A 20,282-nucleotide genomic window follows, 5' to 3' on the forward strand; every position below is an offset into this window, starting at 1 on the left:
GCTCTGGGTGAGGATGCACCCTTTTCTCACTCCCTCCCTCCCTCTCTCTGCCCCTCCTGGGATTTTCTCTTTTTCTCTCTTTCTCTGTCTCTGCCCCTCGCTCACTTGGGCACCTTCTTTGTCTCAAAAAAAGAAAAAAAAGGTGAAAACACGCAGCATTTGAGCAACTTCAGGATGATTATCAAGGTCTCGCAGGGGACGAAATCCAAGCCTGGTGTCCAGGCGGGCACACCTGGTGTCCCAGCAATCAGCAAGGCTGGGCTCTGGGCACCAGGGGGCAGCACGGTCCTTGTCCTGCCGCAGGACTGGGCAGGAGGGTGGGGGAGTCCTGAGGAGCACCCGCTGAAGTGCAGAGTGGAACCCATAGGGCGGGTTCGGCCCTGGGTGGCACAGCTGTGACCCCCACCCCACTGCTCCCCACTCTAGCCATGCTGCCCACCCGCCAAATGTCCTGTGTTGCTGTCCAGACTCGGCTCTGCCTGCCTGCTGCAGGGGGTCTTGGGGGGCAGGTGGAAGGGGCCGGAAGCAGGCTCCTGGAGGCAGGGTGGTGGGCACTCAGTCTGGCTGCTGCCTTGAAGAACAGGCACCATGGAGGGGGTCCAACTCACAAGCCACAGACGTCTTTCTTGTCCAGGCCGCTGTGTGTGCAGTGGCAAATACGCTTATCTGCCGCCAGTGTTACCAGAGCCCTGGTGTCGTGCTAACCTCTTACCAAGCTGAGGAGCCCACTGGCCCTGGGCTTGCCGCCCTCGTGCCCTGCCCTGAGACCCGGAAACTTTGTGTCCCCGTCCTGGGCTCTGGGCAACAGGCTTGCCCGCTACACCCTAGGGTTGCCAGTGGTGAGGGTGGGACAAGAGGAGCCTTGGCGGCAGCGGGGGGAGGGGGGGGGTCCTGTGTCGGAGGAGGAGCAGACCCCTGCTGGTCTGGCTGCACATGGGTGGTCTGGTCTGCTGGCCGAGGAGCGAGTGCGTCTGCGACAGCTCTGGGTTTTGCCTTTACAGGGACTGTTGCCTTTTAATTTTTGTTCCCAAATAATTGCACAGCTAAGGAAGAGAAGTGAGCTCACTGGGAAGGGGGGCTCACGAGCCTCCCTGATCGAGCTGTGTGTGAGCACAGGGACGGAACCCACACGTCCAGACCCCAGACCGTCTCTGTGTCTTGCTCTGCTCGCGGGGGCACGGGCCCCGCCGCCACCTCTGCCCAAGATGCCTCAAAGCCCGCCAACCCCTTGCTGCTTTTCCTTTTCTTTCCATTTGCTTTGGGGGAACTACTGGGCTGTGAAATTTTGACCTCTGGTCTGGGACTGCCTGGGGCACCACACCCTCGCCCAAGGTTTGGACTTGCACTGATGTGCACCATTTCAGGAAGCCTGTCCAGAACGTGGCTCCAGGGCCACTGAGCTGAGGGCAAACCCTCTTGGATTAGCGACAGATGACAGGGACCGCCCTCCCTCCGCCCCGCGCCTGCCCGCCCCGGGGGGCCAGGTCAGCGTGGGGGCCGGCAGGGCAGGAAGCGGTACTGGGTCCCGTGTGGGCTTCTGTTCTCCAGGAAGTCCGAGGGCACATCCGCACCTGAGCACCCCCCAACCTCTGAGCCTTACTCAAGCCGCCGCCAGGCTGCAGGACGAGCCCGGGCTCCTCACCTGCACCCGGGAGGGTGCAGACTTGCAAGGGGGGGCCCGGCTTGGCCCGTTCGCGGCCCCCTTCGTTAGTGCCGTCCACGTTTACGACGTTCCTCCTTGTGGACACCAGAGGCCGTTCGGGAGCCCCCCTCCTCGTGGACACCTGGGGCCCAGGAGTAGACGCCGTCCGGGCGGGGGACGGGGGCCTCCCCCCGCGGAGGCCCAAGCCCCGCCCCTCCGGCCGTCAGAGGGGCCGATAGGCTGCGGGCCGGGGGCTGGGCTCCGGGGCGGGGGAGGGCCCTTCCAGCGTAGAGCGCGGCGGCCAGACCGAGTTTCGAGCGCGGGGCTGTCCCCAGTTCGCGCTGTGTCCTGGACCTGGACCCTGGACCCCGGACCCCGGACCCCGGACCCCCGACCCCCTGTACGCTCCCTGTTCCCGCCCCGGACGCCTGTGTGCGTCCCCCATGCGCCGCCTCGGACTCCCGCTGTTCGCTCTGTGGCTGCAAGGTGAGTGCCAGGGCGAGGGGCTGTCCCCAAGGCGAGGGGCTGTCCCCTGGCCGTCTGCACCCCGCCGAGCTCTGGAACAGACCCAGCGGTTGGGCGCTTGGAAGGGAGCCCTCAGCTCAGAGCCCTCAGGTGACAGGCAGAAACTTCAAAAGGGAACCAGGGAGAAGTAGCTTAGGGCGTGTCCCCAGCGCTGGTCCCGCCAGCGCTGGTCCCGCCAGCGCTGGTCCCGCCAGCGCTGGTCCCGCCAGCGCTGGTCCCGCCAGCGCTGGTCCCGCCAGCGCTGGTCCCGCCAAAGATTCAGGGGAAGGTGGAGAACCCCATGGCCTACCCACCCCGGGGCCTTGGGGTGAGTGCCCACTCCCACCTGGACTCCCCAGCGTGGCAAGGAAGGGAGGACCGAGGAGCAATGGCCTGGGGCTGGGTATAGGTGGTAGTCTACCCCGCCCCCCCACAGGGGACCCACCTCTGGTGGGGGGAGAAGCCAAGTGTGCTACTGGCCCCAGCCCTCACCGCTGCTCCTGGGAGCTTTCTGGGCGCTTTCTGGGCTGGGGTGCGGTGGTGTCCCAGCCCCCCAGGCTGGAGGGGGTCATTTCTCTGGCAGGCAGGGCCCCTTTCTTCAGGAGGTTTGCGAGATAAAGGTTATGGAAACACTTGGCCTAACACTTTGAGAGAGACACAGAAAAGGGTGTGCTGGTGCTCCCATTCTGGGCCTCACCCCCACTCCCTGGGCTGTTTGTTGTCGGATACCTGGGAGCTTCTAGATTTGGGCTGGGTGAACGGCCTGCCAGGCAGGCCAGTGGGCTCCCCAGTTAGGCGCAATTATGGGAGACATTGAGATGGCAAGGAGGGCCCTTGTGCGCCCTTGGACCCAAGGGAGGGGAGGGGACGTCTAGGTCAGCCCTGGGCTCTGAGGGAGGAGCTGTCCTGGCAGCCAGGGCAGGGTCCTGTGGCCTCTGAACCCAGAACCTGACACCTGGTCCTTGGGCAGCAGAACTGGGTCTCCAAATCTCTGGTCCCTGCGCTGCTAGAGGACTCCCCCAGAGGCAGAGATACAGACCCACCACAGGCCTGCTGACCCCCTTCTCTCCCACAGTGGCCGCCCCCAGTGTCCCCCTGCCCCATGTGGAGCAGTACGAGGTGGTGTGGCCCCAACGTCTGCCACAACCCCGTGCTCGCCGAGCCCTGCCCTCCCACTCGGTAAGTTTCAGCCAGGGAAGCTGGCCTGGGGTCCCTCCTGCAGTTCCCAGTGGGCCCAGCCAGTTATGAAGAGGCAGCCTGTGGGGCTGAGGGCCAGGTGGGCTTCTGAGAGGGCTCACAGCCCTCCTGGGCCGCCTGGACTGCCTCCACCCCCAGGCCTCACCTTCCTACTTCCTGCCTCGCCCTGCCCTCTAGTGGGTGGGGGTGCCTTTCAGGAACCCTGCTGGCCCTGGCCACGCCCCAGTTTCACTCAAGGGCTGGATCCTCAAATCTCTCCTAGGCTAGAGGGGATGGCTCACCAGAGGCGTGTTTATGGTGACGCACCTTTGTGAGGCATCTGGGGCTGGCCTGGGGTTCCCCAAGGCTGCCTGGGGGCATTCTTAAAATCCACGTGGGTGTGCCTGTGAGTGTGGAGACCGCCCTCTCCTGACCTCAGTATCTGGGAAAAGCCTTCCTCCACCCTGGGCCCTCATCCCACCCTGGGGGCGGTTCCAAGGTCAGCGAGGTCAGCCGCCGGGGCTCTCCCCTGGGGTGCCCCCTCATGGACCCTGCCCCCACCTCCTCTGCTGCAGTGGTTCTAAGGGCAGCCTGGCAGGGTCATGTCTCTGTCTCCCCTCCCCCTGCTTCCCGGGGAATGGGATCCCAGTCATTACCCTTGTGTGGACCGATGGGGAAAATGAGATCTAGAGCCCCAACCTCCTAATACCGGCCTGACTCTGAATGACCCCGAGGCCTCCTCTGAGGGTCTTTCAGGTTTCAGAGTACTCCGGACTTGGGCAGCATCCCCACCCAGCCGAGCTCCACTGCCCCCAGGTTTGAGGTGTGGTACACCCCTCACCCTGGACCCCTCCCTCTCCCCTGCCTCAGGACCGGTACCCGGACAGTGTGAGCTATGTCCTTGGGGCCCAAGGGCACAACTTCACCCTGCACTTGCGGAAGAACAGGTAAGTGGAGGCCGGGCCTGCAGGGTCTCAGCACGCCCACGCCGGTCCCACACATGCCCCCAGCACCTGGTGGCTCTTTTCCAGGGAGCTGGTGGGCTCGGGCTACACGGAGACCTACAGCACGGCCAACGGCTCCCAAGTGACGGAGCAGCTACAGAGGCAGGTACAGGCCCCTGGGCGGCGCCCCCCAAGGACGGTGGTGGGCAGAGGGAGCACAGGGCTGTGCACCACTTACCCTCCCATCTCCCGCAGGATCACTGCTTCTACCAGGGCCACGTGGAGGGGCACGAGCATTCTGCCGCCAGCCTCAGCACCTGTGCCGGCCTCAGGTGGGTGGGCATTGCACACCCGGGGAGGGGGGTGTCAGCACATCAGTGCCTCAGCCCTCCCCCACATGCCCCAAGGAAGTAAACCGAGGCCAAGGAAAGCGGGGCTTCACATGGCAGCCTTTCTGCACACGGGTGTCTGTCCTATTAGAAGTCACGGGTCCCCTAAGCTATGCAGCTCTCCTAGGGCCGTGGGTGCTGTCCCCAGTGTACCACTTCCCTGGGGGGCCTGTGTCCTCGGGCACCAGAAGGAGGCCTTCTGTCCTGCAAGGGTTTGTCCTCCCCAGATGGGCATGGGGTGGGGGGGATGTGCTAATTTGGAACCTGCTGGCTTCCTTCTGCCCTCAGGGGCTTTTTCCGGGCTGGCTCGACTGTCCACCTGATTGAGCCCCTGGATGGGGCCAGTGAAGAGGGGCGGCATGCGCTGTACCAGGCAGAGCACCTGCAGCAGAAGGCCGGGACCTGCGGGGTCAGCGATTCCAGCTTGGAGAAGGCCTTGGGGCCTCGGATCTCAGCAGCCTTCAGGCCCCGGGTGAGCGGGCGCCCCCCCCCCCACCAGCTTCATCATCTCCCGTCTGCTGGGGCTGTGCGTCCCCTAGACTGCAGTGTGGTCAGCTGAAGCTGAGTGGGGGTTCTGTCCACCATCCCCATAGTCAGGGTGTCTCCGAGCCGTCCCCTTGGCCAGTGGGCCTGGACCTGGCTCCACCGGCAGCTGCAGAGATAGCTCTAGTCTGCACTGGAGCCTCCTGGACGGTCCCCCCAGGAGTGAGCAGGGGGCCGGTGCCAGCTCCAGGTCCCTGGGACAGGGTCGGTATGTGAAGACTGGGCCTCGGTCGGCAGGGCGGTGGCTGGGGCGGCTCACCAGCTTCTTGTGCCCCCAGAACTGGCTGCTGCCCCGGGAAACCCGCTACGTGGAGCTGTACGTGGTCACGGACAGTACAGAGGTAGTGCGGGGTGGGGCGCGGGGGCGGGGGCGGGGGCTGGGGCAGGCCAGCGGGCTGCGTGCACCTGACGGTCTGCCGTCCTTCAGTTCCAGCTGTTGGGGAGCAGAGAGGCTGTACGCAGGCGGGTGCTGGAGGTGGTGAACCATGTGGACAAGGTGGGGGCCGCTCCCTCCCAGCTCAGTAGAAACCCTGGTTGTAGAGATGGGGGGGCACGGCCAGCAGGTGGGACCGTGGGCTAGGTGAGCAGGGAGTGGCCTCTGTGTCTCTGGCCCTTGCTGTCCCTGAGCTTGACCAAGGGGTTCTCTGCCCGAAGCTTTATCAGGAGCTCAATGTCCGTGTGGTCCTGGTGGGCCTGGAGATCTGGAACCACAGGGACGGGATTCACGTGAGCTCCCAAGCCAACACCACACTGGAGAACTTCCTCACCTGGCGGGCGCAGAAACTGGCGGGGCGTTACCAGCACGACAACGCGCAGCTGATCACGTATGTGGGCCGTGGACGCAGAGAGCTGGGCCCTTGCAGCCAGGGAGGGCTGTGTGGGAACGAGGGGCACGCGGGAGGGAGGCGGCTTTCAGGGCATCCACGTCCACGCACGCCTCTTGTTTCCAGCGGGGTCGACTTCACCGGGACCACCGTGGGACTGGCCAAGGTGTCGTCCATGTGCTCCCGGGGCTCAGGGGCTGTGAACCAGGTGTGCAGGGAATCTGGCCTAGGCTTGCTGGCTTCTGGGTGGGGAGCCCGGTTCAGAGCTGGAGCGGAGTGCGTGAAGGGGAGCCCCGGGGACCTAGGTCCACATGCTCGTCCCCGAGCCATCCACATGGGCTGGAACACCTGGATGGCCACCTCCCCTGGAGGATGGGTTGGAGCTTTGAGAAGCGTGGTTGGCAGGAGGCCGCGCCCAGCACCCAGCCTTACCTGGGGCAGTGGGGGTGGGGCGCGGGTGGGGGTGGGGGTGGTGCAGGCAGCACCAGCCAGCACAGCCTCTCCCTGTAGGACCACCACCAGAACCCCATCGGTGTGGCGTCCACCATGGCCCACGAGATGGGCCACAACCTGGGCATGGCCCATGACGAGAACATTCAAGGCTGCTACTGTCCCGTGCCGCGGGAAGGTGGTGGCTGCGTCATGGCGGCCAGCATCGGGTGAGGCCCAGGTCTGCCTGCGGAGCGGGGTGTCCCAGTGCCCCCCACCTGCACCCCCTGACAGAGTCATCCCCCTCCCCCAGCGTCAAGTTCCCCAGAATGTTCAGCCAGTGCAGCCGTGCCGACCTGGAGCTGTTCGTGGAGAAGCCCCGGACGGGCTGCCTGGACAACGCCCCAGACCCTGGCCGGCTGGTGGGCGACCCCGTGTGTGGGAACTGGTTCGTGGAACGTGGGGAGCAGTGTGACTGCGGCCCACCCCAGGTACACAGGCCCCCGTCTCCGTCCTGCAAGCGGGGGCGTCCACGCCTGACCCACCAGGTGCCCTGCGCGCCACAGCCACACGGCAGAAAACGCTCCTGTTCGCTGACACCCGTCACCACCCGCAGGGGCTGCTGGGGAGGGGGTCCTGGGGTCCACCCGGAGCCCGCTCTGACCTTTGCTGTGTCCGGCCCTGCCCTCCAGGACTGTCGGAACCCCTGCTGTAACGCCACCACCTGCCAGCTGGCCCACGGGGCCGAGTGTGCACAGGGCGCCTGCTGCCGGGAGTGCAGGGTGAGTGCGACACCTCCTGCTCCAGCCCGGCTGTGCCCGCAGGTCAGCGGGTGGGAAGGGCCCCGGGTACATGCCTGCCAGCGCGGGAGGCACGGGTCTGTTTGCGGGCCTGTGTTCCCCAGGTGAGCTCTGCTCTTCCGGGCAGGTGACACCCGCCGGTGAGCTGTGCCGTCACCCAAAGGACGCATGTGACCTTGAGGAGCACTGTGACGGCCGGCAGCCGGGGTGCCCAGAGGACGCCTTCCAGGAGAACGGCACACCCTGCCCGGGGGGCTACTGCTACAACGGAGCCTGCCCCACGCTGGCCCAGAGGTGCCAGGACCTGTGGGGGCCAGGTGAGGCAGGGGACCCCAGGCCCACGGGCGGCCGCGGGTCCTGAGCGGGAGGACTGACCTCCTCCTGCCCCCACAGGCTCACGGGTTGCCGTGGAAAGATGCTACACCTACAGCATCTCGCCCGACTGTAAGGGCGGGATCCCCCTTGGCTCCAGCAGGTGAGCGGTTGTAGCCTGACTGCCCTGGGTCCGGCACCACGGGATGTCCCTGTGAGCAGGGCTGCCCGGGGACCGAGTCAGGGGGTTCTCCGGGGGGCCCAGCCTGCCTTTCGGTGGAGTACCCATCAGTGGACCCCACAGCCTGTCCAAGGGTTCTGGACCTCGTTTCCCGCAGCTCCCCCGGTCCTCCTGAGGGGGGTGCGGTCAGCACGCACCAGACAGGAGACCCAGCAGAGCATGCATGTTCCTCTTGCACAGGGTCAACAAATGTGGCGTCCTGTACTGTGAGGGGGGACAGAAACCCCCAGAGCAGAGCTCCTGCACCCTCACCTCCTCCTCGGCTGCTTGCCAGGCCCTCGTCCTGGAGGAAGGTGTTGGCTACGAGCCAGTGCCTGAAGGCACCAAGTGCGGCGAGGAGAGGGTGAGCGCCCAGAGCCCCCCGACCCCGTTTGCTGGAGGGCACATCAGCTGGCTGCAGCTTTTAGGGGATTTTGAGGGCTGTGAGCCTGGACGTGTCCCACATGGCAGTCAGGCTGCTAGACCCACAGGTCCTAAACTTGTGACCCAAGGACTGTGCGCAGGGACTCTGTCCTTTGTTCGTGTGGTTTGTTCACCTTTCTCTTGGGCAAGTCCCCCCAAGGCACCCACCGCACCCCTAGAAGGGTGGGGCCAGTCCTCTGGCCCTGGTGGGCTGGCCGGCCAGCTGGCAGAGGGCATATACACCAAGCCTGGATGCCGGGACCACAGCCAGCCTCCCCCAAAGCTCACCGGGCAGGCTGTGGGGCAGCGTCAGCCGACGTTAGAAGTTGGGGTACAGGGGCTTGAAGCAGCCCTAGAATGGCTGCCCGAGGAGACACTCCCTGCCCTCCAGATTTGCTGGAAAGGACGCTGCGAGCACCTGCAAGTTTACAGGTCCAGAAACTGCTCCGCCCAGTGCAACAACCATGGGGTACGTGAGTCCACGGGACATCCCGCCACCTGCCTTTTGGGGCTGAAGGAGACTGGTAGGCGGTGCTCAAGATGAGCCCGGGTGAACAGGGGACAGGGCCAGCGCCCGGGGGCTGAACAGCAGCCGAGGGACTGAGCTGGTGGGGATCTGGGCGTCCCATGTGAGCAGAGGCCCAGGGCAGTCGTGCTGGGGAACCTGTGGGCTGCTTGTGGTTGAAATGACCCGCTGTGGAATGTGGCTACTGTGGTCAGCTCTCAGTAACCTGTGTGGTGATGCCGGGACCCAGAGCTTGAAACAAGGGGCTGGAGCGCCCCCCTCGGGGGCTCCCGTCTCAGGGAGGCCTGGGGGTGGGCCCCGAGAACAGCCCACAAGAAGCTGCCCGGCCTGCGCCTCCCGCGCCTGCGGTGCTGGGAAGCAGGGCCCTCCTCTGTTGTCAGCATGTTCCCTCGGCCTTGGTCGTGGCAGCTCATGGGTGAGCTCGGCCTGTCCTCCATCAGTGGGGGCCGCGGCAGAGCCCCTCCTGGGCCTGAGGCCTGGCCCTGACCCCCACTCACCCCCAGGTGTGCAACCACAAGGAGGAGTGCCAGTGCCACCCGGGCTGGGCACCACCCCACTGCACAGAGCTGCTGCCCTCCGTGCACACAGGTACGTCCGGCCGCCTTGGGGCCCGCACGTCTGTACAACCTGACGGGGTCCAGACCACATGGGCAGGGCTGACAAGGACACCATGTGCCCACAGGTCCCTCCGGGCATTGTTAGATTCAACCCCACGCTTTCTGGGCCTGTGTGGCCACCTGGGCCCCAATGAGACAGACGAGAGGCCCATCCTAGAGGGAGGGCACAGGAGCAGTGACAGGAAGCACTAGCCCCTTTGCCGGGTCCTCAGCCCCCTTCTGAGTCTGTGGGCCCCCACTGCCACCATGTCTTCCTCTGCAGCAACCACTGTGCGTGTAGCCGGCCACAGCACCACCCCCTCCAGGGCCTGGCCAGACCTGGCTCATGTCACTGTGGGCCCGGGGCCAGCTACCACTAAGCCCTCCAACTCATCATCTGAGAGCCTGGAGTGCTGTTGTAATGTACTGGGTCTCTATGCTGAGGGTCCTCAGACAGGCCCTGGGCTCTAGGGAGGGTCCCAGGGTTCTGGGCTCACTGGCCCTCCCAGCCCTCACTACCCTCTTGACATCTGGCCTTGTGCACCCCTCCAGGGTCCAGGAGCCTCCTGATGGTCGTGCTGGTGCCTGCGGTGCTCCTGGTGGCTCTGGCCCTCCTGGCAGGTGCAGTCATCTACCGAAAGGCCTGGGGCCGCAACCCTTGGGGGTGAGCCTGCTCTGGGGTTGCAACACACACGTTGTCATGTGCAGGGAGACCTTCTGCTCACAGTTGGGAAATGCCCGCTGCTGTTTGAGGAAGAAGAAACATAGCCCTTCCCGGAGAGGGCTTTGGGGCCTCTGTCTCTCACTGGGTGGGGGGAACAGGTGATGACCTTTGGTGACAGGTGGATGGTCTGCCCCTCTGTCCCCCCACACAACCCCTCAACCTCTGCTGGCACCAGAACACGTGGGATGACGTGGCCTTGCAGAAGCCGGCCCGTACCAGCCAGGGTCCGAGCTGCCGTGGGACCTCACACCACTTTGTTGGATGCAGGACATGCCAGGGGCCCCTGGGTCCCTGGGTCAGACCCTGAGGCCAGGACACACTGACCAGTCTTGCTTTCTCCCCAGGACTGCAGCACCCAAGACCGCCATTGGGCTCTCCAACCCCCTGTTCCACGAGGGGCGCGGTGTGCCAGCCAAGGGTGGGGCTCCGGGCCCCCCCCACCACCCCAGCCAGCCCGCCAGGCCCGCGGTCCCCAGGGCGACCCCCAAGCAGCCGCCCCCTGCTGTAAGCATTGCATCCCACTGTCCCCGATGGGCTTTGGAGGCCACCCCATCCCTCACAACAGGGCTTAGAGCTGGCCCGCAGAGCAGAGGCAGGCTTTAGGGCCTGCAGTCTGAGAACCTACGTGAGCCAGTGACAGAACTGGAGCTTGAACTTGAACCTGAGACTCTTGGCCTCTGCACGGTCAGTCAGAAGGTGTTAAGGCCCAGATCCCCTCCGTTGCTGTCCACCTCCTCCGAGCCCCCTACAAGGCTGAGGAAAGGGAGCATGGGAGGCCCAGCCGGGCTCAGGCCTTGCTGAGCAGCGGGGTGAGGGAGAGCCCTCCACGCACACTTTATTCTTCCTCTGGGAGGGGCGGGAACCTTGGGTCCTGCGCTGGGAGCGCAGCTGGAGGCAGGCAGCCCTCCCGTGAGACCCAGGCTACCTGTCCGTTCCCTCCAGCCTCCAGCCGCCACGTCCAAACCCCCCTCCACAGTTCCTGTGTACACCTGGCCGCCCCCAGACCAGGTGAGCAGCGGTGGGCCCGAGCAGCCAGGCCATCTGGGGACTGGATTTGGTGGGCAGGGATCTCAGGAGGGCTGATGGCCCAGCCCGGAGGGACAGCACGAGTGCTAGACCTGGGGCCTAGGTAGGCGAGCTCGGGCCTAGTCTGATCGCTGCCCCTCCTTCCCACCAGCTCAGACCTGCTCCGCCTGCCAAGCCCCTCCCTGAACTGAAGTCCAAGCAGGTGAGAGCCTCCCCCAGCTACACCTGTGCCCCTCGCTGGTGGCAGGGGCGCCGTGGCCAGTGTCTGCGGTTTCTCTGCGTAAAGCCCTTGGCGTCCCTTTGGAGCTGACGTCTGGAGATGCTCTGAGATACATAGTCGATTACTCCTTCCACTGTGACCCCCGTGTCTGTGTCTGTCCGTGGGCCTGCCAGCAGCAATCATTACTGTGGCGTTTGCTTGATGGAGATTCTTTCTCTTTGTAACTTTTTAAACTAACTTTAGACTTAGAGTAAAGCTGCAAAAATAGCCTCAGGAGGGACTTTGACGGGAAAACGGAGGCAGTTGGGACAGAAAGGTTTCTGGCCAAGGAGTGGTGATTGGGAACGGCACACCCAGGGTCTCCCCTGGGGATGGGTGACCAGTGCCCACCCCTACCTCCCCAGGCCTCCTCCTGAACCTGACCAGCACACAGATGCAAGTTTTAGTGAATTCTTGGCTTTTGAACTTCCCAAGACCCACTTTCTGGCAATTTAAGAGCTTTTCTTGGGAAACACTGGGCTGGGAGGGGTGGGGGCAAGGATGTCGAGGGAGAGGGGGAGGTGGTGATGGGCCCAGGAATGGGGTTCTGCCACGTTTGGGCTTCATGCTGCCCACGGTGGCAGCCACGGGTTGGGGGCACTCTGCAAGGTGCACAGGAGCAGGGCAGACCTGGGGAGCTTTGCACCAAGGGGCTGTCAGATGATGTCCACCGTCTGCTGTGTCCTCCAGGTTGTCAAGCCGATCTTCCCGCCCCCGATGCCACCGGTCAAGCCTGGGGCTGGAGGAGCCCATCCTGGACCGCCGCCACAGGTGAGCCTCTCACACCCAGGGCTCTGGGTAGCAGGGTGAGCCTCTCCCCCACCGCACTGCCCTGACACTGTCCCGACACTGTCCCTGTCCGAGGAAAGGAAAAGTTAGGGGCCGTAGATATAACATCCACTTTATACTCGGTCAGAGGGCGGGCTTTTCCCTGACCACCACTCCTACCGGCTGCGAGTCTGCCTTTTCTTCCTGTTAGTACAAGTGAGAAAAGTCTAACGGCTACAAGACGTCAGCTGTCGGTCTTATGGCTTGCGGCCCTCACTGCTGTCACTGCACCGGAGCCACTGCATGTTGCATGAGCCGAGACCTGCATCTTAAGAAATGTGAAAGGAGGGGCGCCTGGGTGGCGCAGTCGGTTAAGCGTCCGACTTCAGCCAGGTCACGATCTCGCGGTCTGTGAGTTCGAGCCCCGCGTTGGGCTCTGGGCTGATGGCTCGGAGCCTGGAGCCTGTTTCCGATTCTGTGTCTCCCTCTCTCTCTGACCCTCCCCCGTTCATGCTCTGTCTCTCTCTGTCCCAAAAATAAATTAAAAAAAAAAAACAAAAAAAAGTTGAAAAAAAAAAAGAAATGTGAAAGGAAGTGAGATTAAGTTGTGCTCCTGGCGAAGCTGGTGGATTTCGGCATCGGTTCTTTTTCCTCCTCCCAGGGCGCAGTCGGTCCCAAGGCTGCTCTGAAGCCACCGGTGCAGAGAAGGTGACTCGGGTGCCAGGCCCCCGCCGCAGCGGGGCAGATGTCCTTCATGTTGAAGGGACCGGGCCTGCCCCGCTCTCTGTCCCAGGGGCCGGGTCGCTGTGAGAACTGCTAACTGGGCCGGACTCGCTCTCCACCCCCACCCCCACCCCGCCCGCCGTGCCCCCTGCCCGGATCCTCGCGCTCCCCCCACCCCCACCTCCGGGCTCACTGCCCTCCGCCCTCGCCCTCGCCCTCGGAGGGGCCGGGTCCGCTGTGAGAAGTGCCAACAGAGTTGGCAGGGCCGGGACCCCGAGAGGCACCTGCGGCCCCCGCTGCTGCTCTGGAGGCCCCTGGCGCGCCTGCAACCGAAACCGCAATGAAAAGTGTGTATTTTATGACAGTTATTGATCGAGTTCTCAATGACGCGAGATTCTTATTAAATCGATGAAAGAGTGTGTGCTCAATAACGTGGAATTCAACTGATAACACGTAAGGGCCCTGTGCTTGTTAAAATAAAATGAACACTGGAAACGGAAAACGCCAAAATCCTACCTTTTCTCCCACCCAGACTTTAGCCGGAAGTCCGCCGCCCCCAGGGTACCGGCCGGGGGGCGTGGCTGGCGACCCCCCCCACGGCCCTCCCCTTCCGGCCCCAGGCCCCCCCTGGGCGCCGTCTCCCGGCAACCGCCCCAACAGCCGGTCCCGCAGCCATGCTGGGCGCAGCGGGGCCGACCCCGCGGGCCTCGCCACCGCCGCTGCCGCCCGGCGACCTCCGCGGCCTCTGCGCCTGGCTGGACGGGCTCCCGCTCAGCCGTCCCAAGCGCCACCTGGCCCGGGACTTCAGCGACGGCGGTGAGGGCCGGGGAGAAGCCGGGGCCCGCCGGGGGTGCGGGCAGGGGGCTTGGGGGGTGCCTGGCCGGCCGTCAGCAGGCTCCCCGAAAGGAAGGAAGACACCAGAGCGGGGGGCGTGACGGGCGCCGTGGAACGGAGGGGCAGGACGGCTGCACTGCCGGCCCCTGGAGGAGGATGAATGTGGCCGAGAGGGGCCGCCTTTTGGGGGGAGGTCCCCTCGCCTTTCAGCATTCCTGGGGGAGGATGCGGGCAGCCTCAGGGTTCCCTCCAGCAGCTCCTCCGACCTCAGGGTCGGCTCCTAGCCCGCCCCCCTGGGGCACCCACACCCTGCTCCGGAGGCCCCTGTGACCGCTCCCCCAGGTCGAGGGCCCTCCCCGGTTCTCCTGCCATGGGAGACGGATGTGTAAGGAAAGGAGGGGCGCTAAGCTCGCCAGGCCAGCCCACCTTGCACCCCCTGCCCCCTCCAGTGATGCTGGCAGAGATCGTGAAGCACTTTCGCCCCCGGCTCGTGGACCTGCATAACTATGTCCCCACCTGCAACACTGACCAGAAACTCAGCAACTGGAGCATCCTCAACAGGCAGGCTTCCCACCTCCCTGCCTGTCGCGTCGGAGCCCCTGCTCTGCGAGGGCCCGCCCCTCAAGGCTGGCCTGGGTGGGCGGCCTCTCCCCTACCCTCCTGGGCTCTGGGACAAGCTCTTGGGCTGTTTCCCTGTCCGTGTGTGTCCCCCTGTCCCCTGGGGTCTCCCCATCAGCACAGACTCCCAGCGGCTTCCGGCCAAGAGGACTTGGCCGGCACCAGTCAGCTTGAGAGCCACTCAGCAGGGCGTCAGTCAGGCTCCTGCTGACCACACCTCTCACGTCCTGACTCCGCAGAAATTGCAGGTGGACGGCCGGCTCTGCTCCAGGCACTGGAGACACTGAAGTGAATGGGCCCCTGTCTCCATGGGGCTGGCAGTACAGTGGGGAGACAGATAAATAAGGAGATGTAACTAGCATCAGTTGTAACGAGTGATATGAAGGACCAGGACCCTGAGAAAATGAGAGCAGAGTGAGGTGTGGGGGACCTAGGGGTGCAGTGGGGAGCAGGCTGCAGAGTCCCTCAGCCCCTGAGGCTGGATGGGGAGGGGAGCTCAGGCTTCCCCGGAGACTCTGGAGGGACTCTGGAAGCCAAGGCCACCACCTGGCTCAGACCTGGCTCGGAGCCCGGAGGGCTAGAGGGAGCACAGGGCTGAGACCTGGGCAGATTGTGCTGGGATAGGGAGGCAGGGAGAGGCCACTGCTCAACTCCAGGGACACAAGAGGTCAGTGGCTCTAGCAGTGTGTGTCAAGTCCCAATTCTGAGCACCTTGGAGGGGAACCAGCAGGACCTCCTCACAGGGCCAGGGGGCACTCAGCCCAGAAGGCCAGCCCTGCTGCGAGGCCCAGGCTGGGACACCCCTGGCCTGACTGCTCTGGTCCCAGAGGGGACAGCTGGGGGCAAGATGGCTGCTGGGCTCCTCTGGGTGCAGGGCAAGAAGGGGCTCCAGTCCCAGCCTCTCCCCTCCAAGGAAAGCCAGACCCCCCGCCTGGCCCTACAGGTGCAACCCTGAGGGCTGTGGCCCCGCTTCCTTCGCAGGAAAGTCTTTCACAAGCTGCGTTTGTGGGTCTCAGAGACGGATATCCGAAAGGTGGTGGCCAACACGCCCGGAGCCATCGAGCCCATCTTGTGTGCACTGAGAGAAAAAGTGACGGATGGTGCTGCCCACCAGTACCTGCTTGACCCGGCCGTACGTGTTGGTACCTTTGTATGGTCTCTGACCCTGCTGTGTTTGTCGTGCTGGGATGTGACCCAGTTATCTGTCACGATAGTAAAATCAGGAACCAGGTGGTGATGAAGGCCCTGGTCCCCACGGCCCTGGCCTGCGGACCGCAGATACCTGCAACCCTCTGGAGCCCTCAGGCCTCCCAGCCTCACCCACCAGGGCCATGATAACTCCCTGTGCAGAATCTCTCCCGCCCAGGCCAGCCCAGCCCGGGCTCTCTCCACTCCCGTTTGCCACCCCCGACCCCCGGTCTGAACAAGGTCAGCCTCTCCTCGGCCTGCCCTTACCATATGACCTTTAAAATGTTTGCAGGGCCCAGGACCCTCTGGCGGGATTGCTGACAGACCACGGGCAGAGCTCACCGCCTCTCCGCACACTGGTAGTATTCCACATCCCCAGATTTGGAGAACTGAGGCCCATCAGAGCCTTCCACGAGGGGCTGCGTCAGAGATGAGTTCACACTCCGGGAGGGCAGGGGCATCCTTGCTCCCAACGCCCCCCAGGCTGCAGCTTCCCAAGGGGGGCCCGCAGGCCTGTCTACACCCCACGCAGGTGCCGTGCCGTTCAGGGACATCCAGGCTGCATCTGGCTGAACTAGGCCAGACCGTGCCTGCATGGTGCCCTCTGGGGCTCCGTGCCCTGCCCCCACCCCACGTGCTGCCATGGGGCAGGATCTTCTGGGGGAAGGGGGGCGGACCCCAGATAAACATCTGCTTACCCCTTAGGCTTGCCGGGCCCCATGGCGCCCTCCAGTGCGAAGACCCCACAGAGTCCGAGGACTCCAGAGAAAACAGGCCGCTGTGTGTGCACGGGGTAGGCCCCTGTCTCTTGACCCGTCTGCTGTTCCACCTTTACCCCACCCCCCACCCCCCCAGCCTGTGGGTTAAAGGCTGGGTGTTTGCCTTCTAGTTGGGACCCAGCTGGTGGACCCTGGGGGCACCTGGACTCCAGAGTGCAGCAACTACTGGAGGAAAAGGAGCAGGCACTGGCCCTCCTGCAGGAGATGGTCAAGGTACAGTGACCTGGGTGCCCCAGATGCCCAGATACCCCCCAGGAAGGGGAGGGACTGGTTGTAACCGTTATGGGGAGGTGCTGCCCCCCACCCCCGCCTTCTTGAAACTTGGACTCAGTATGAAGTTTGGCAGTGCTGGGAGAGCGTGCATTTAGTTTTATTGTCTAGAAAACAGCTTAATTATGGAACGTTCCAAACATACCCAGAAGCGCAGAGGGGTATGGTGGACCTCCAGCCCCCTATGACTTGCCGCCCAGCCCTGCCGGTTACCAGCCCTCGGAGCCCACAGGGGCTTTGTGGACAGTCACAGGCGCCACCACCCAGAAGTGCTGGATCGCAGGCCCAGGGTCTGGGGGCACTGAGTCGGGTAGTAGGGCTGAGTCAGTGCAGGGCTGGTGGGAGGTGTGCAGGCCACCCCAGTCGGGTCTCAGCGTGAAAGGGGCTGTCAAGAATTGTGAAGACAGCGCAGTTCCCTAGCGGATGCCCAAATGTCGATGAGCTGTTTTCTTGAGGAAGCAGGAAGGTGATATCATCGTGCGGTTTGAGTTTGCCAAAGGGCAGCAGAGAGGGAAGTGATAAGCAGAAATGGAGCTGCTGCCGCGGTGAGGTCACCCTCGTGCCCACACCCGTGGCAAGGTGGATCCTGACTGCTGCACTGTAGGGCGCCTGGAGGGAAGGTGGCCGCACTCGGCACGGTCGGACGCTGTCCCCTGAGAGAGAGTAGACTCGGGGCGGGGGGTGCGGGGGGTCCTGGGAGCAGCAGCTGCGGGGCCGGCAGGAGCCCCCCGTGTCAGCTGGAGCAGGACGTCCGTCACAGTGGACTGCGCGGGTCAGCGTGTGGCCTGGCGTCGGCGTGGGGCCACCGTAGCCGGCTGCAGGGGATGATGGCGTGCCGCGGCGTGCTGGCCCACGCTGTCCAGCGAGCAGGGAAGGGACTCGTCGGCTGAGACGCCAGCTGCCCGCCTTGACCGGCCGGAGCCATCTGTCCTTAGTTGGGGCATGGGCTGTCACGCCGTTGACCTCACTTTGGAGTTTGGGGGCAGACACGGTTTTTCACGTCCAGCTATTTCCTTTCTCTGGGCTGCTCGGGCAGGGTCTGTGCTTCCAGCAGGGAAGGTCTGTGACGTGGCTCGGGAGGGCACCCCAGGCAGGACAGCCTGGGGAGGGGGTGTGGAGCCTGGTGCTTCCTCCTGCACGAACACGCGCCCAAGAACGTTTGCTTGGCTATTTCTTGTTTTTTCAACTTATTTATTTTTTAAGTTTTATTTATTTAAGTAACTCTGCACCCAGTGTGGGGCTCAAACTCATGAACCTGAGATCAAGAGTCACCTGTTCTTCTGAGTGAGCCAGCCAGTCACCCTTAGGCTCCTAACATTTATTTATTCATTTATTTATTTATTTATTTATTTATTTATTTATTTATTTATTTTTGAGAGAGAGAGAGAGAGAGCACAAGGAGACGGGGGCAGGACACAGGATCCAAAGCGGGCTCTGCGCTGACAGCAGCGAGCCCCACGTGGGGCTTGAACTTATGAACCATGAGATCATGACCTGAGCTGAAGGCAGAGCTCAGCCGGCAGAGCCCCTCAGGCGCCCCTGGCTATTAACTTGTAGAAATAAACGTTGCACACGCTCCCCAGATGCAGTGCATGCATTCAGTCAACATTAATTCCACAAGCATGCTCTGAAAACCTGCCAGGGGACCAGGCAAGGCTTTTCCGTTTGCAGAGGGGACAGGCTGGGGGGCTCCAAGAGGCCTTGCCAGCTCTGGCCAGCCGGGAGCCAGAAGTGCTCCAGAAAGGGTGAGGCAGGAAAACCAGCCCCTCCCATAACCACCCCCCTTCTTCTCACGTCCCGCCCTCCCTCACGCTGTGCTACTGCTGGGAGCCCCCGAACGCTTGGCCACGCAGCTCTGGCACCCAGCGTGCTGCTTTCGGAGACGTGTGCTTTCCTGAAGATTTTGCAGATGAAGGTGGTCAGGCTGGAGCACCTGGTAAAGCTGAAGGACCAGCGGATTGGAGAGCTGACGAGAGCCGGGGGCGAGCCCCAGTGACCAAGAGTGGCAGCGGAGAAAGGCTCCTCCGAGAGGCTCGAGGGGCCACCCCTCCCAAGTCCACTAGACCTTGGACTCGAGCCCACACAGAACTCCCCCAGACCAGGGGTCCTTCTGCTTGTGGCTGTGCGCTGTCCAGCAGGCGCAGAGCGGGGACACCCATGTACAGAGTGCTTCAGGGGGCCTTGGTGTGTGGACATCCACGCAGTGGAGGCCGGGGGTTCCAGCCCACCCCAGAGACCTGTTTGGATATGAAGACCTGGTCTCGTTCCCTTGAGCCCCTGAGGTGTCCTGTCCTCATTGTGTCTGTGAGCACAGAAAGTTCCGGTCTGTAGGGTGTTGCGTTGGTGTAGTGGCAGGGGAGGGGGGTGGCTGGGCCAGCCAGCAACATCCTGTGTCAGCCAAACCCAAGTCTCATGGAAGATTCCATGTGTCGGGAAGGGCCATCCGAGCTGCTGTGCAGGCGCTGGGTTGGGGTGCCTTGCAGAGACCCCCAGATGGACTGACCGGTTCCTGCACTTTGCTTGGGAGAGTTTGGGGGTCAGGATGGAGCTGGAACTTGACCCAGCATCGCCGTGGCCTTCTCCCCATGGGATAGACCCTCTTCCTGCACGTGGGGCCCTGTCCCTGGGTCAGGGACTTCGGGGCAGTACGCTGGAGGGGACAGGCAGGGGGTTGCATTGTCCCGCCGGCTTCTGGGTCCCGAGCCCCTTCGGGGACTCAGGAAGCTGCGTCAAAGCCACAAACCACCTCCAGGGTTTGAGAGTCAGCAGAGCCCTGAGTCAGACAGCCCATGCCTCCCTGAGTCAGCATGTCTCTCGGCCTCTGAAGCCACTGAAGCACGCACGGGTCAGGGCTTCAGGCTCAGAGGGTGGGTCCGAGGCTACTGTCGAGAGAACTGGGGCTAAACTGCTTAGAAGCACAAGTGAGGCCAAGGATTTGCTCCCCAGCCAGGAGGCACGTGGAGACTCCTGGGTCAAGTGGTCTTGGCCAGCAACCAGGGCCCCAAGGTGGGCTGGGGCAGTGAGGGGTTGGGGGGCATACATCCAGGAGGGGAGCCGTTCTGGAAGAGCCCTCTGCTGCCAGAAGGGCCTGGGAGTGGCAGTCTCGGAGGTCTCCCGTGCAGCCTGCCCCTGGAGCACGAGGGTTTGGGGGGTCCAGGCCTCAAGTAGTAGGGCTCCTAGACCTCAGTGTGGGGGCGTTCACAGCTCAGTTGGGGGGGGGGGGGGCTTCTGCTCAAGGGTCCAGACCCCACCACTTGTGGGCATCTGGGCCACAGATGTCACTTGCTTATTCCTGGTGTCCGGCAGGAGCCAGAAAATCTGCCCAGAGATGGGGGCTCCCATGGCCTGGAGCCTGAGTCAGGACAGGCCCAGGTGGCTTTAGACCCCAGGCCTGCTCCTGCCCGGGCCCCTGCGGGAGCCAGGATATGTGTGTGGGGGGGGGGGGGGTGCTTCTGCACTCTGCTGCTGCGGGGGGACAGCGGGGGGACTGCCGATGTGCTCCAGGGCCCAGACGTGTGCGGACACGTGCTCACTCAAGAGGCTGGTCCTTTGATGAAGCAGGGCTGTGTGTGTGCCTGGTCACACCCACATGCTCACCGGTAGAGGTGGCCCCAAGGGCTCGAGACGGAGATTGGAGCCAGGGGAGCGTGGCTGGAGGTGACGGTTTTGCCCTGACGGGAACCTGTCCCCCGCAGGGACCTGGGAGTGGGCCCTGAGCATCTGGTGCCTGGAGGTGGGGGCCGCTTGCAGATGAGGACCCCAAAC

At 63.8% G+C, this 20,282-nt stretch overlaps 2 protein-coding genes across 8 annotated transcripts; both read left to right on the plus strand.

Moving 5' to 3' along the window:
* The first annotated feature begins 1,975 nt into the window (after positions 1-1,975).
* ADAM8 (ADAM metallopeptidase domain 8) lies at positions 1,976-13,323 on the plus strand. 4 transcript variants are annotated; one of them, XM_060641127.3, is made up of 25 exons: positions 1,976-2,128; positions 3,222-3,325; positions 4,193-4,269; positions 4,354-4,432; positions 4,522-4,598; positions 4,944-5,127; positions 5,477-5,539; positions 5,626-5,694; positions 5,853-6,022; positions 6,149-6,230; positions 6,533-6,681; positions 6,765-6,942; positions 7,144-7,233; positions 7,379-7,568; positions 7,645-7,726; positions 7,985-8,147; positions 8,598-8,675; positions 9,236-9,320; positions 9,612-9,746; positions 9,881-9,992; positions 10,397-10,556; positions 10,995-11,060; positions 11,230-11,280; positions 12,028-12,108; positions 12,767-13,323. In XM_060641127.3, the coding sequence occupies exons 1-25, from the start codon at positions 2,086-2,088 to the stop codon at positions 12,815-12,817; spliced, it is 2,619 nt and encodes an 872-aa protein (XP_060497110.2). In that variant the 5' UTR covers positions 1,976-2,085; the 3' UTR covers positions 12,818-13,323. The 4 variants fall into 4 exon arrangements, with proteins under 4 accessions (XP_060497110.2, XP_078291168.2, XP_081646550.1 ...); XM_078435042.2 differs by lacking the exon at positions 9,612-9,746 and having other exon boundaries at positions 7,144-7,275; XM_060641128.3 differs by lacking the exon at positions 9,612-9,746 and having other exon boundaries at positions 1,977-2,128; positions 12,767-13,245.
* Positions 13,307-18,790, plus strand: LOC132684714 (sperm flagellar protein 1-like). 4 transcript variants are annotated; one of them, XM_060641141.3, is made up of 7 exons: positions 13,443-13,644; positions 14,112-14,223; positions 15,262-15,412; positions 15,761-15,827; positions 16,174-16,261; positions 16,358-16,460; positions 18,418-18,790. In XM_060641141.3, exons 1-7 carry the CDS (start codon positions 13,503-13,505, stop codon positions 18,511-18,513), a joined length of 759 nt encoding a protein of 252 aa, XP_060497124.1. In that variant the 5' UTR covers positions 13,443-13,502; the 3' UTR covers positions 18,514-18,790. The 4 variants fall into 4 exon arrangements, with proteins under 4 accessions (XP_081646557.1, XP_081646555.1, XP_081646556.1 ...); XM_081790431.1 differs by lacking the exon at positions 14,112-14,223 and having other exon boundaries at positions 13,307-13,644; positions 18,371-18,790; XM_081790429.1 differs by lacking the exon at positions 14,112-14,223 and having other exon boundaries at positions 13,307-13,644.
* The last annotated feature ends 1,492 nt before the right edge of the window (positions 18,791-20,282 follow it).

The sequence above is a fragment of the Panthera onca genome, chromosome D2 (genome assembly GCF_046562875.1).
Source record: "Panthera onca isolate mPanOnc1 chromosome D2, mPanOnc1 haplotype 2, whole genome shotgun sequence".
Lineage (NCBI taxonomy): Eukaryota > Metazoa > Chordata > Mammalia > Carnivora > Felidae > Panthera > Panthera onca.

Bases quoted from the DNA above. Each gene is read 5' to 3' on its own strand.
- ADAM8 (XM_060641127.3), top strand. From the start codon at position 2,086: ATGCGCCGCCTCGGACTCCCGCTGTTCGCTCTGTGGCTGCAAG. The intron at 4,270-4,353 runs GTAAGTGGAGGC...GCTCTTTTCCAG, and splicing joins CTGCACTTGCGGAAGAACAG to GGAGCTGGTGGGCTCGGGCT. The intron at 6,023-6,148 runs GTATGTGGGCCG...TCTTGTTTCCAG, and splicing joins GACAACGCGCAGCTGATCAC to CGGGGTCGACTTCACCGGGA.
- LOC132684714 (XM_081790429.1), top strand. From the start codon at position 13,310: ATGAACACTGGAAACGGAAAACGCCAAAATCCTACCTTTTCTCCCACC. The intron at 15,828-16,173 runs GTAGTATTCCAC...CTTACCCCTTAG, and splicing joins CACCGCCTCTCCGCACACTG to GCTTGCCGGGCCCCATGGCG. The intron at 16,461-18,417 runs GTACAGTGACCT...GCTTTCCTGAAG, and splicing joins TCCTGCAGGAGATGGTCAAG to ATTTTGCAGATGAAGGTGGT.